This window comes from Sparassis crispa (genome assembly GCF_003851025.1).
Source record: "Sparassis crispa DNA, contig_000001F, whole genome shotgun sequence".
Classification (NCBI taxonomy): domain Eukaryota; kingdom Fungi; phylum Basidiomycota; class Agaricomycetes; order Polyporales; family Sparassidaceae; genus Sparassis; species Sparassis crispa.
The window spans coordinates 3,255,938-3,269,558 of NW_020939748.1; the positions used below are offsets into that span (position 1 = coordinate 3,255,938).

Genomic DNA, 13,621 nt, shown 5'->3' on the forward strand with positions numbered 1-13,621 from the left:
TGGGGATTCCCACAACCGAAAACCGGGAGCTGATGGAAAGTGCCCGAAGATGGCGATAGAGAATAGATTCGAAGATCATGAACATCCTGACGGTAGTGTTGGGATCGCCCATTCTCAACTGCATGAACGGAAATCGGTGTGATACGCGTACAGTGCGACCCATGCCTGCATGGCGGCCAATGTCCAGCACTCAGGTAGTTCACGCTTAATCCGAAGGAACAAAATCCGGAGTCTCCCAGGGAAAGGTTCGCAGGAACATAGCAACGACCGTGGGGGGCGAGAAATGCAAGGTGCGAAGAACGGGTCGCCGGCGACGGGGTAACCAGGATCACGTGGGAAGGACAGGGCGCCTATCGTCACTCGGTGATAGCTCGCCTCGCCGGCAGTCTCCTTATAGTGGTAGGGTTGGCCGGAAATTAAATAAATTAAATGAAATTAATTCGAGCGAGCGAGAAGGTATTCACTCTGTATCTTTGTGTGATGCCCAGCATGTCCTCAACTCCTGCGCAAAGTGCCTTGGTGTATGAATATCGGGTTTCATGCCACTTACACATAATCCATGATGATTTTCCAGAGTTATATTCAAATCATGCAGTACAGTCAGACATAGGAACACAACTGCAGGGATGACTCTTCTTGTGAGGCAACTAATGAAGCTTAGGTCCTGTAAATTTTACACATTCACGGCATGCAGAAATCCTTTAAATTTTCTGCTCGCCCTTCGGGCAAGAGTGTATGTCCCTCTTGTAGCACAATAAAACTTTGGCCCAGTGCAGTTGCATTCACTGTAGCCATCTGAATGCACTGAGTTTCTCCTGCAACCTTAAGAAATTTCCATGATATCACAAGGACTGCCAGTTGTAATTTTTACTGGCAGGACATGCATTGAATATGAGAAAAGTCCCAGTGTGCAGGTTTGGCTGCACATAAGTGTTATCATGGTTGTGGTCCTCATCTGGAACTGTACATAGGCAGTATTTTTTCATGTTTAGAGAGCATATAGAGCACTCAGTTATGGACACTAATTTTTATTAAAACATGCCGCAGAGTGTGTAATTTGAATAGCTGTAGTGCAGTGCCCAACCTTAGGTATGTGCTTACATCAGAAATGCCATTTGGGGCAGGTTGCCTGCCGCATTGAGTGGGCACATGACGCGGGGCCGCCCGCGCCGGTAGGTTAGGTTTTTCAAACTCCGCTAGGACCTAACTCCCCTACCACTATAAGGAGACTCCCCTCGCCGGCAGTCTCCTTATAGTGGTAGGGTTGGCCGGAAATTAAATAAATTAAATGAAATTAATTCGAGCGAGCGAGAAGGTATTCACTCTGTATCTTTGTGTGATGCCCAGCATGTCCTCAACTCCTGCGCAAAGTGCCTTGGTGTATGAATATCGGGTTTCATGCCACTTACACATAATCCATGATGATTTTCCAGAGTTATATTCAAATCATGCAGTACAGTCAGACATAGGAACACAACTGCAGGGATGACTCTTCTTGTGAGGCAACTAATGAAGCTTAGGTCCTGTAAATTTTACACATTCACGGCATGCAGAAATCCTTTAAATTTTCTGCTCGCCCTTCGGGCAAGAGTGTATGTCCCTCTTGTAGCACAATAAAACTTTGGCCCAGTGCAGTTGCATTCACTGTAGCCATCTGAATGCACTGAGTTTCTCCTGCAACCTTAAGAAATTTCCATGATATCACAAGGACTGCCAGTTGTAATTTTTACTGGCAGGACATGCATTGAATATGAGAAAAGTCCCAGTGTGCAGGTTTGGCTGCACATAAGTGTTATCATGGTTGTGGTCCTCATCTGGAACTGTACATAGGCAGTATTTTTTCATGTTTAGAGAGCATATAGAGCACTCAGTTATGGACACTAATTTTTATTAAAACATGCCGCAGAGTGTGTAATTTGAATAGCTGTAGTGCAGTGCCCAACCTTAGGTATGTGCTTACATCAGAAATGCCATTTGGGGCAGGTTGCCTGCCGCATTGAGTGGGCACATGACGCGGGGCCGCCCGCGCCGGTAGGTTAGGTTTTTCAAACTCCGCTAGGACCTAACTCCCCTACCACTATAAGGAGACTCCCCTCGCCTCCAGCAGCGAGATACCATTTGTCCATACAGAATGCACTCTAAAACGCGGTCAGCGATGCGGATATTACACGTAGATGAAATACATAATAAACTTGCGACGTCGACAACTATCCAAAACCCATCCCACAACTTCTACAGCCTGACATACACAGCTAGTCCGCGGCAACGAACGCGGCGACATCATGTAGCGGGCCGCAGTGCCCGCAACCGCGCCGCCAACTTGTCGTCCTCCTCACCGATCTTCTCCTTCTGGGTGAGATCTGGCACAGACGCAAATTCCTTCGAAGCGAGATCTTGTTGCAGTTCAATGTTCGCCTCTTCCGCGGTCTGCTTCATCAAGGCTTCAACTTCGTCCTGCGGTGTGGAAACAGCAGTGGTATTGGACATAGTCTCTTCCATGTAGGATGTTTGGACGTCCAGATCGGAAAACTGCGATTCAAACTTCTCCATCACAAGGGAGATCTTCGATAGCAGAAAATTCAGGTTAATAGTCATATGCGAGGTAGGAATCATCAGACGCACACGCTCGAGGTTCATGCTCTCCATGGCTTTGTCCATGCCTCGTACAACAGAAGTCATGTTGCCTGACACCTGGCGCATCGTCACCGCGGTCTCTACGCGGCTCGCGACGGCGTCCACACGGCTTGATAGCCTCAAGAGATTGAGTGACTCGTTCTTCTTCCGAATGGCATTCGCGGCGTATATCCGCGCACCGTCTGTGTTGCCCTGCTGGAGTGCCTGCACAGACGTCAACTATCTACATACTGACTATGGCTTTGAATATCCACCTTCTTCAAACGGGCTTTCTCCGATCCTTCGTCTTTCTGTGCTTTCTTCGCTTGTCGATTCAAAGACTTGGCGGTGAACTAGTAATGATGTCAGATAGACTCCTGGCAGTCAGACGAGGTATAGCGAACTTTAAGTTGGAATAGAGTCTCTAAGGAGTATCAGATCATGTAAATTACAATACACATGACATAACTCACTCTCGAGGTTGCTCATGATAGTGGTATATGCGGAGTGGAAGTACTTGGATAGAGGTCGTCGTGCTGAACGGTGGCGGTGTTCCGAAGAAGGAACGTCTCCACTTTCCACGTGGGACGCGTCAGGGTGAAGCGCCCATCGCGCTCCTGCTCTTGTGACTCAAGCACCCCAGCATTATTGCCGCTTGGATGCCTTAGTTTACAGTAATTCCCAACAGATTTACTACCTGTGTGAGTGATTTGCGGCATGACACTACTCCATAGCCTTAGGTGAGACTTTTCCGCTTGTCCTGCTAGCACAATTCTAACTATCTTCATAGCTACGTTGGCGCTGCGATGGCCTTCATATTCGTGATACTATCTTTAGGTAAATACATTGTGTTCAACTTGCGCTATTGTGGACTTCATCATTCGTGTTTCATCAGCGAGCGGTCTATTATGGCTGTCCGAACTAATCGAAGAACATTCGCGCACATCCAAGGCAGTTGGCCAGAGAAGCACATATGTATATATTCTCAGTCCCTCTTCAGTCACGTAGAGCTTACAGAAGTTTTTACAGGGGATCATCATCCTCCATATACTCCTGTATCTATCAGACTCTCTGCCTTTAAAGCTCATCATGTTCTCCATATTCTGCCACATCGTCTACCTCCAAAATTTCACTGCCAGTTGGCCGTTCATATCCCTTTCTTCGCTCGGTTTCGTCGCATCGTGTGTTCTTGTCGTATTGGACCATTTCTTCTGGTTCTTCTACTTTTCACGAATCACGCAGGAGACGCGACATCGCTCTCAACGCACGTATCGTAGTCCCCAAGATTCTCAGGCGGCTCCAGGATTTGCGGAGATCGCGACTTTCTTCGGGATCTGTGTCTGGTTTGTTCCCCTCTTTCTCTTCCTCAGTCTCAGTGCAAACGATAATGCCCTCCCACTGAGTGCAGGTATGTACAGCTACCCCAATTTCGGTGCACCGACTGAATGCTTTATTTCGGAATATCGAAGAGAACAACATCATACCCGCCACTCCCACATCACCATCCAAACCCATCATGACTCGCCCTCGTGCTTCGCTTTTCAAGTCCTTATACGACAGAATGCCGCGTTTGCGGCCAAAGCAACGGCGGCGCGACACATCCGAGGGCATCATAGCGCCACGCTCGCCGAGCCTTGTGCGTGTGCCGTCTTCCCCAACTCCTGGCCAGTCCTCTATTGGTCTGCAGAGAGTGCCCTCCATGAATAGCCTCCCTCCTCCCCTTCTCTCCCCCACACCTCCCTTGAGGAGGTTATCAAGTGACAGTTATGCACACCCACCATCTCCAGGAATGTTAGCCGCCGGCGACACGGTATTTGACTCGCCCCAGCCATCAGACCGATTGACCAAATTCGCGTTGGGTTCGCCACCAAGGAGAGTGACGGGGAGGCCATTGGATGACAGACGTTTGGAGATGAGGAGAGCTACGAGTGCATATGCCGGATCCACTTGAGGTTTTTTAGGGCGCAGAACTTGTCCGACGGGATCATTTCAGGATTATTGGACCATTCTTGTGTTGTTATGGATGTATCGCTATTAGTTCGTACCTGGCATGCACTCATCATCTTCCTCCATTCCTATATGCGGTGATAATGATGATATATATTGCCATGTTCAGGTTAAGGTTCGGCGCCGTAGAGAGCGAGTTCCCGAAACGGACTGTGATGGATCTCTCCGGATCCCCCGCCACCAACCGCTCCGCTGCTTCGTTCTAATTACTGTCAACTCCCTCTACTGTCAACCTGACCGTCATTTCTTGACCACGATTGCTATTTGCTTTTGTCAGTGCCAACTGTGGAGAGCAGTCCGAGGAAATCTCTGGTAGAACAAAGTAGCCATTGTCAGTCGACGCAAAGCTCCCTTGTGTCTTGTGCGCAGGCATATATGACCGGGGCACTGCTAGATATTTCGAACTGCCTTGCCTTGTGGTAAAATGCACTTGTATTTGACAGAAAGTCCGCGGACGCTGTACCTGGTCACCAGTTCGCAAGAGGAACGACATGGACGTCCGCATAGAGTACTCGTCTTTCGTGCCGCTGAGAACAGTCCGTCGCAAGCCGTTGTCGAGTTTCTGCCCAAGGATCAGGTTGATCTCCTTAATGCCGTGCGTTTGACTACGAGAGTGGTGAAGGGGTGTTTGGGGTTGATCTCTGTCTCGAATGGTGAGCGCATTTCTCGCTGGTGTTATCTCGTACTTCATGCAGAAGACTGCCGTCTGGCAACACGCTTGCTGTGATAGATATCTTCCTTGCGGTTGTAACTGCTGCTACCGAGCTCGGCAACGCACGCCCATCTGCTTCGAGCGCGGAAACTGTCGTGCGAATAAACGAGGTCGCGTTCTTCAGCTTGACCTCCTGCACATGGGACGACTTGTCCTGGACGACCGATTCCGTCTCTAACACTGCCTTGCTGGAGCAAACTGACAGTATTTTACGCGACCAGTACTCTGCGAGTGGGAGCGCCACCCCCGTCTTCGAGCACCCGTGCGCGCCGCTCACCAAGATTATTTCCTCTGGGACGTTTTACTATGCCCTCGAGCCACAGTGGGACTTGTCATCACGCCTATCATCGCGGCTTGGGCGTTCAGACGGTAATGACGGCAGACGGGACCTAGGAACATACGATGAAAGATTTGTCTGGAATGAATACGTCGTGCGCAGTCTTCTTGATTTCCGAGAGCGATTGGATCCGCATGAGAGAGAGGAGCTGGATCGATGTCAGTTCATTGTGAGTCTAATGCCTCGTAAAGTTTGGTCTTACGTGTGAACCTGTTGCGATGTGCAGGTTCTGGCAATACAAGGATACGTAGGCCTCTTCAGGTTGCCTTTACCCGCTCCCCCGACGAATGGATCTCCTACTCTTGCGACGCTCTCCCTCATTTCCCGCCTAGGGTGGAAACGCTCCGGTACTCGTTTTAACACCCGCGGTGTCGACGACGACGGGAATTGTGCCAACTTCGTTGAGGTATGTGTAGTCATGTAGTATGTATAGTGACATGCGAGGCTCACCTATCCTGTAGACTGAGACAATGTTCAGCACCGACCAGCACTGCTTTAGTTACGTACAAGTTCGTGGCAGCGTACCATGTATGTATTTCGTCGCATCCAATATACTCGGTCTTCACCTCGTTTCTTCTACTCCTTTTACTCGCACCCTCCTTCCGGACAGTATTCTGGGAACAACAGGGTTTGCAGACGTTCGGCCAGCGCATTCAGATAACCCGTCCGCAGGCATCCCAACCTGCTTTTGACCGCCATTTTGCGCAGCTCACCGAAGAGTACGGCAATGTGCACGCGATCAACCTTCTTGGAAACAAGGAGAATGAAGCGACGCTGACTGCCGCGTATGCGCGACATCTCCAGCTCGCGCAGGGTGTCTTGGGCGACACCATCGGTATCACCCACTTCGACTTCCACAGTGCTGTGAAGATTGGTGGACATGAGAGTGTCTTCAGAGAAATTAGGTGAGTCGCATGACTTCACTTTCTTTCACATTTCGATTTCTGTGCCTGCCCCAATTTGCTACAGCCCTAAATCTCGTTCGTCTGTCGTTTGAGTGCTAATACCGCTGGCCCCTTTCAGGCGCCTAGATTTGTTGAGAGAGAACATGGATAAATTCGGATTTACAATGGTTGATTCGTCCTCTGACGAGATTATTACGGACCAAAAGGGCATATTCAGAGCCAACTGTCTTGACTGGTAAACTGCGATAGACTTTACCCTCTGGTCTGCCTGTAATGACATGTCCGTTCATAGCTTGGACCGCACCAATTTCGTGCAGGATATTTTATCTCGTACAACATTAGAGCAATATCTGATGCTCAGTCGCATAGAGTGGCTCAAGTCTGGCACCCTCTGGTCTTACCATCGCGAGCTGTGGGCAGAAAATGGCGATGCGCTGTCTAGAATATACGCTGGTACTGGAGCCCTCAACACCAGTTTTACCCGCAGTGGGAAACGCACTTTAGCAGGTAAGGAGAAGCTCAGGCTACCTGCGGACAATTGCATCTAACGATGAGCGAAGGTGTCCTTTCCGATGCCACAAAGAGCGTATCGAGGGCATATATTAACAACTTCCAGGACAAGGGAAAGCAAATAGCCATTGATATATTTGTGGTACGTGCTTTCGTTAGTGTGTCTTGTCATCGCTATGATTGTTCATACTATATCAGGGGAATATGAGCAACCAAATGCAGGTCACAATATTCGACCCAATCCACGATTCCGTCCGTGCGGCGCTAGCACATCGGTAGGTCCAACTGTTAGGAGCGAACAAATCGATCTGATGCTCGCGTATAGGATCTCGGAGTATTCCACTACTAAGCAGTGTAATATTTTTGTCGGTACTTGGAATTTAAATGGAAGAGTGAGTGAATTCTGTCGTAGGGGATACCCTAGCTAACTAGCGCGCCTGCATACTCTCAGTCGCCGTCGTCTGAATCTCTTCTCCCGTGGCTGTTTCCCAGACCAAGTGAGCCTCTTCTGACTCGTTTGTGACCCCAAAGTAATTGACTATCCCTAGGTAACCCCGAGTATGCAAATCATAGTGATGCACAATGGTTGACAACTGACCCAGCGCAGTCCAGATATGTTGGTTTTGGGTTTCCAGGAGATCGTGCCTCTTACTGCTCAACAAATTGTGCAAGCCGATCCTGAGAAGAGGTAGCACGCTGCACATAATATTGTGTGTTGCGACTGACGAATGCCAACGCAGACGAATATGGGAGGCAAAAATCACGGACACTCTCGATAAACGTCCGGACAAAAAGACCGATTATGTGCTCCTCCGGAGTCATCAGGTAGGTTTCCATTTCATACTGCAATGTCAGTATCACTGAACGAACGTTCATTATAAAGTTAGTGGGAACGGCTCTGCTGGTACTAGTCAAGTCAGAACTGGCCGCAGTGATACGCAACGTCGAGGCAGCAACCCACAAGGTACGTGTGTGGGTATACCGCTTCTCTGTACATTTACTGATGGTTCATTACAGACAGGTCTCCGGGGCATGTCTGGCAATAAGGGGGCCGTTGGCATACGGCTCGACTACCACGACACCAGCTTTTGCTTCATTACTGCCCATCTTGCTGCGGGCCATGCCAATGTCGACGAACGTAATGCCGACTATCGGACCATTGCCAGAGGTCTGCACTTCTTGAAGGGAAAGACCATTGACAGTCACGAGTACGCTTTTCCATGCGTGTATCTGTCGAACTTCGCTCAGCTGAGGTGGCATCCAGCAACGTCATCTGGCTTGCAGACACAAATTATCGAATTGACCTCGAGAACGAACGTGTGCGACATCTCGCGCTGTCTGATGACTTCGATGCCCTGCTTGCGGCTGATCAGGTAAGTGTCGTGGAACTTCTGACGTTCCATTTTTTCCGACAATTTTTGGACAGCTCAAGCAATCGATGGACGATCGCACCGTATTCGTGGGCTATCAGGAGGGACCCATACTTTTCCGTCCTACATACAAGTACGACTTTGGAACCGATAACTATGATACCGGAGAAAAGATGCGAATTCCAGCATGGACAGGTGCGACTTGTTGGCACCGATTCCTGACGTGCAGATCATATATCCCTTTACAGATCGTATCCTATTCAAAGGCAATCAGCTGGATCTTTCAGTTTACTCCAGAGCTGAACTGAAAGGGTCCGACCATCGACCTGGTTTGGCCCTGACAATTGTTCCATGTGAACACTGCTAATTATCTGCTGGTAGTATTTGCTCTCTTCCATGCGGATGTTCGTATCATCGACCACGTCAAACGAGCGGCACTATCTCGTCTACTCTTCGAGAGCGTCACATCAACCGCGCCTGGGGAGAAGCTGGATGAGAAACTGGCTAAAATGACCCTCCCAAGTGACGCATCGCGGCGTGAGTTCCCGTCTGCTAGAAGCCTGCGGACGTCTAATTTACCTTACGCGCCTTCTCAAGTCCCGCCTCCGAGCTCAGACGACGCAGTGTGGTGGAACGACCCGGGTGCGCTTCTGGTGTTATCGCGATTGTCCACGTTCATCGTAACGATTTGCTCTCCGGCAGAGCACCCTGACGGGATTTTCGTTCCGTCTGGCCCGCGTGAAGCATCGCGGAAATGCCTCGCGAATCCGTTCGACTCTCCGAGCAATTCTCCGCTATCGTCTTCTCCATCGTCGTCGGAAGAGGAGATATATCATACCTTAGCACTGCAAGCTCCCATGGCGCCCGTGCAGGCAGCACGTAGACCACCTCCGCCGCCGCCGCCACGCAGTCATAAACCAGCACACAATAATAGTACTTAAGTACCTGTATATTCACGCTTGGGACATTCGACAGGAATACATTCTAACCACGCGAATTGAAGCAGGCATGACACCTGAGGTTTGGCCGAGATGTTTTTGTCAAAAGTGCAAGAAAGAGAGCTCAAGACGCTTCAACTTGCAGTAATGTGACGAACACAAACTGGAGATAAAAATAAAAATACAGTCGAAAGCTAGATCAAACCCTGCTTCTTCAGGTCTTCGTATGTCTTCCGGTTGTATACGTTGCCCTCCTCGTCCTCCAGCTCCTCCATGGTCTCCTGCTCGAAAATCTCGTTCCTGCCTTCGCGCTTCAGCTTTTCGGCAACTGCAAAGGGATGATGAGCATCAGAAGCATTTCACGATCGTCAGAGCGAAGGACTCACGCGCAAGAGCATCTTCGATCCGAGTGATCTCATGGAAATGCTTCGTGTTAGGCAAACCAAGAGCCCGCATGCCAAATGCATGCCTTGATTCCTGGATCGACAAGCATCAGAAGAGGCCCCTACTGGAAGACAAAAGTACTAACTTGGAAATGCCGGTCAAAGTTTTTCCTGATGAGACGAAAGTTAGAATAACCATCGGCGGTTCGACTCGCATCATCGCTTACCTTCCCATGTAAACGTGGTCGGAGCAAATCTCGCAGCGGTACTCGACCCCGAGCCCGTGGAGCTTGTACAGCCAGTAAGGGATGGGCTTCCCGTCCCAGCCGAGCGGCAGCTTAAGCGGGTTGTAGATCCGCTCCTCCTCTTCCTCCTCCTCTGCGCCCGCTTCGCCGGCTGCAGCTGCGGGCACCTGGGGCGGCTGGGCCTGCTCGAGAAGCTCCTGCTCACGCTCACGTGCAGTGAGGGAGAAGCGCCGCTCGACGTTAGACTTAGTCTCGGTGAGAACAGGGCTGAGCGAGACCAGTAGCTGTGTGGTCAAGTGAGTGAGTAGCGCGGCGGTCCGATGTTTGGACTTGGCGGGGGGTGTGGACGTTCCATTCGTCGTGTGAATGGCAGCGGCAGGCCCGTTGGGATTTGTGGGTGGGGGCTCGGAGGTTGCCTGTTTTGCGGTCGCTTTGACATGCTTCTTGGATGTGAGATGCGCATCATACACAGTCTGCTTGGAGTACATTTTCTGGCCTTTTGCGTGTAATGGCGGTGAAAAAAATGCTCGATATAGGAAAGGGAGGGTCGCTCACAAGCTGAGCACCAGATGCCCTCTGCATTGTTGCCGTTTGTGGTGGGCTTGCTCTGGCGCGACTCTTCCCAACCTTCGATCTCGTCTGCATCCCACTGCTTAGAGAACTGAGCTTCTGCTTCACGCTGCCGTGACTCAACATCAACTAACGGTTGTGCGCGTTTCGTGAATGATATGAGGTAGGCGTGGAGCGCTTTAATGTACCTGCAGGATAATTAGTCCATGCTATCAGAGGCAGAGCGATTTACAGAATGCTGATACATACAACTCGTAATCTCTTGTCAATCTACAGTCTTTCGACAAGTCCGAGTGTAGTGGTGCAGACTGGGCACCGAGGAGAACGTCGAGGTACTGGAGATAGCCCAGCCGCTTGCCGATGTTCTTGAGATTGTTATAAGCAGTATGGTTAGCGTACAAGTCAAGATATTTTCCATAGCCCTCTTCACCCGAAAAGAGCAACGCAATAGCTACATCCGTGTGTCAGTTGCCCAGGACATGCCGACGAAGCAGCAGCACGCACGGTCGTCTTCCTCGTACTCCTCATCCCCGACATCCTCGGTGGTCTCCTCAAGGAACACAGACAACTCGGGGTCGAAGCCCGCTACGACCGCGTCGGGATACTTGGCGTAGTGTTCCTGGATGCGCCCGAGGCGGTTGTAGAACGCGGAGAGGTCTTGGGGCTGCGCGGAGGTGAGGGAGTCAATTTCAGTCTTGTGCGCGTCGCGGTCCTCGTACAGGTTGTACAGCTCGGTGGCCCTCGTTGAGAGGCGGTCGAGCAGCTGCGCGGCCTTGTGCTCGGTCTGGAGGCGGGCCTCCTGCGTCGGCTGGGGGCGCGAGAGGATGGTGTAGAGAGCGCGCTCGAAGTATTCCATCTCCTCGTGGGTGTGCCGCTGCACTTCGATGATGGAGTCCATGGCGTGCACGACGATGCGATGTTTGGCTGGCGATGGCGGGGACTGCAGGGACGACGGGCTCTGGCAACGCTGCAGCGGGCGCGCTGAGCTGAGAACTTGAGAATTTCATACTCCGACAACTTCTCTTTCCACTTCCACCAGCTGCTCATCCTCCTCCTCGACATGTCTGGCATCAACCTCGGCGATGAGGTGCGTTCAAAATACACAGTATATAGCTATCGGAGGCTCACTAGTTTTTTTCTGGGTGTCAGAAACTGATTTTTGAGTCTTCCGAGGCGGTCTCGGTAATCTCAACCTTTGACGACCTCGGCTTGAAGGAGGATCTTTTGCGAGGCATCTATGCATACAGTGCGTTTTGCCCCTACCTTTGAAGACTATTTCTTCCCGCTCACATCGCCGCAGACTTTGAAAAGCCCTCCGCAATTCAGCAGCGTGCGATCCTGCCTATAATTCAGGGTCGGGACGTGATCGCGCAGGCGCAATCGGGCACCGGCAAAACTGCGACCTTCTCCATCTCCATCCTGCAGTCGATCGACGTGACGGTGCGGGAGACGCAGGCGTTGGTGCTCTCGCCAACGCGCGAGCTCGCGACGCAGATCCAGTCGGTCGTGCTCGCGCTTGGGGACTACATGAATGTGCAGTGCCATGCGTGCATTGGGGGTACGTCCATCGGGGAGGACATTCGCAAGCTCGAGTACGGCCAGCACGTCGTGTCGGGCACGCCCGGCCGCGTGTTCGACATGATCCGCCGCCGGAGCCTGCGCACGCGCAACATCAAGATGCTCGTGCTCGACGAGGCGGACGAGCTGCTCAATAAGGGGTTCAAAGACCAGATCTACGACGTGTACCGGTACCTCCCCCCCGCGACGCAGGTCGTACTCCTTAGCGCGACGCTGCCGTACGACGTGCTCGAGATGACGACCAAGTTCATGACGGACCCGATCCGCATCCTCGTCAAGCGTGACGAATTGACGCTCGAGGGCATCAAGCAATTTTTCGTTGCGGTTGAGAAGGAGGACTGGAAGTTCGATACGCTGTGCGACCTGTACGACACTCTTACCATCACACAGGCCGTCATCTTCTGCAACACGAGGAGAAAGGTGCGCCTGCGCGGTTGAGTCATGTCTACATTTATTTTGATTGATTGATTTCTTCAGGTTGACTGGCTAACGGAAAAAATGCGTGCGGCAAACTTCACAGTGTCGTCAATGCATGGCGAAATGGTGCAGAAGGAGCGAGATGCGATCATGGCGGAGTTCCGGAGTGGGACATCGTGAGTGTATCGAATCTTTGCCCGGCCCTCCATCGAACTAAAAAACTTTTCAGCCGAGTTCTGATCACAACAGACGTCTGGGCGCGGGGCATCGATGTGCAACAAGTCTCGCTGGTCATCAACTACGACTTGCCTGCGTACGTATCTTGAACTGTATGCTTCTTCTTGACGACGCTTATTGATCCGTTTACAGAAATCGTGAAAACTACATCCACCGCATTGGTCGGTCAGGTCGTTTCGGCCGGAAGGGTGTCGCGATTAATGTGCGTACACTTCTCGTCTTCGACAACGACGCGTGCTGATCTTCCTCGCAGTTCGTGACAGTTGACGATGTCCGAATCCTCCGCGATATCGGTAATGTAGACTGTTTTGTTCGCGTCGATCCTACTAACGCAAAACCTGCAATCTCCAGAACAATTTTACAGCACACAAATCGTGAGTTCTCTTCCTGCTCGTGCTCTGCTCACGACTGATGCCTCCTTGCGCAGGACGAAATGCCAGTAAATGCAGCTGAGCTGATTTGATCGCGGTGCTATCGCTTCGTCCTCGCTACATATGTATTTGTTGTAAATATTTATATGTATTTTCTCTGATTTCCTCGTTCGTAGTGCTCGCGCAGTGGCATGTCTCATACGACAACGTGTTGTATCATACGGATGCCGTTCCCCAATGGAATCGGCTCGAAATTTCCTTCAATTTGTAGTGGAATCGGATGTTCTTGAGGTCCTTGGGCCGGTTGACATGGCGCCAGAAGGGCAGTGCTGAGAATGACAGAAGTACACCTAACTCTCGTCCTGACCGCGCTGCGCCAAGGCCATCGCGCCTCCAGCAGCGTCTGCGTGCAAGGGTGAAATCACATA

The 13,621-nt window shown here is 51.1% G+C and overlaps 5 protein-coding genes across 5 annotated transcripts; 3 read left to right on the forward strand and 2 right to left on the reverse strand.

Moving 5' to 3' along the window:
• Positions 1–2,280: 2,280 nt before the first annotated feature.
• On the reverse strand, positions 2,281–3,102 carry SCP_0211630 (Vacuolar protein-sorting-associated protein; the record flags this gene model as incomplete). The annotated part of the gene is made up of 5 exons (XM_027755073.1): positions 2,281–2,562; positions 2,623–2,838; positions 2,889–2,966; positions 3,018–3,037; positions 3,087–3,102. 5 exons carry the CDS (start codon positions 3,100–3,102, stop codon positions 2,281–2,283), a joined length of 612 nt encoding a protein of 203 aa, XP_027610874.1.
• A 228-nt stretch (positions 3,103–3,330) lies between these two features.
• On the forward strand, positions 3,331–4,564 carry SCP_0211640 (Protein SVP26; the record flags this gene model as incomplete). The annotated part of the gene is made up of 5 exons (XM_027755074.1): positions 3,331–3,353; positions 3,404–3,450; positions 3,509–3,588; positions 3,643–4,021; positions 4,083–4,564. The coding sequence occupies 5 exons, from the start codon at positions 3,331–3,333 to the stop codon at positions 4,562–4,564; spliced, it is 1,011 nt and encodes a 336-aa protein (XP_027610875.1).
• Positions 4,565–5,044: 480 nt separating this feature from the next.
• Positions 5,045–9,395, forward strand: SCP_0211650 (Inositol-1,4,5-trisphosphate 5-phosphatase 1; the record flags this gene model as incomplete). Its single annotated transcript, XM_027755075.1, has 22 exons — positions 5,045–5,273; positions 5,351–5,838; positions 5,896–6,075; positions 6,131–6,197; positions 6,280–6,574; positions 6,693–6,809; positions 6,867–7,081; positions 7,135–7,226; positions 7,283–7,359; positions 7,410–7,476; positions 7,536–7,581; positions 7,633–7,642; positions 7,692–7,772; positions 7,825–7,909; positions 7,968–8,048; positions 8,102–8,292; positions 8,349–8,457; positions 8,511–8,649; positions 8,703–8,783; positions 8,836–8,991; positions 9,052–9,096; positions 9,157–9,395. The coding sequence occupies 22 exons, from the start codon at positions 5,045–5,047 to the stop codon at positions 9,393–9,395; spliced, it is 3,090 nt and encodes a 1,029-aa protein (XP_027610876.1).
• A 191-nt stretch (positions 9,396–9,586) lies between these two features.
• Positions 9,587–11,488, reverse strand: SCP_0211660 (Pre-mRNA-splicing factor sap61; the record flags this gene model as incomplete). The annotated part of the gene is made up of 7 exons (XM_027755076.1): positions 9,587–9,720; positions 9,779–9,869; positions 9,922–9,946; positions 10,003–10,516; positions 10,576–10,778; positions 10,840–11,041; positions 11,095–11,488. 7 exons carry the CDS (start codon positions 11,486–11,488, stop codon positions 9,587–9,589), a joined length of 1,563 nt encoding a protein of 520 aa, XP_027610877.1.
• Positions 11,489–11,650: 162 nt separating this feature from the next.
• On the forward strand, positions 11,651–13,285 carry SCP_0211670 (ATP-dependent RNA helicase FAL1; the record flags this gene model as incomplete). The annotated part of the gene is made up of 9 exons (XM_027755077.1): positions 11,651–11,677; positions 11,740–11,836; positions 11,891–12,588; positions 12,646–12,761; positions 12,815–12,898; positions 12,955–13,024; positions 13,076–13,115; positions 13,174–13,196; positions 13,250–13,285. 9 exons carry the CDS (start codon positions 11,651–11,653, stop codon positions 13,283–13,285), a joined length of 1,191 nt encoding a protein of 396 aa, XP_027610878.1.
• Between the last annotated feature and the right edge of the window lie 336 nt (positions 13,286–13,621).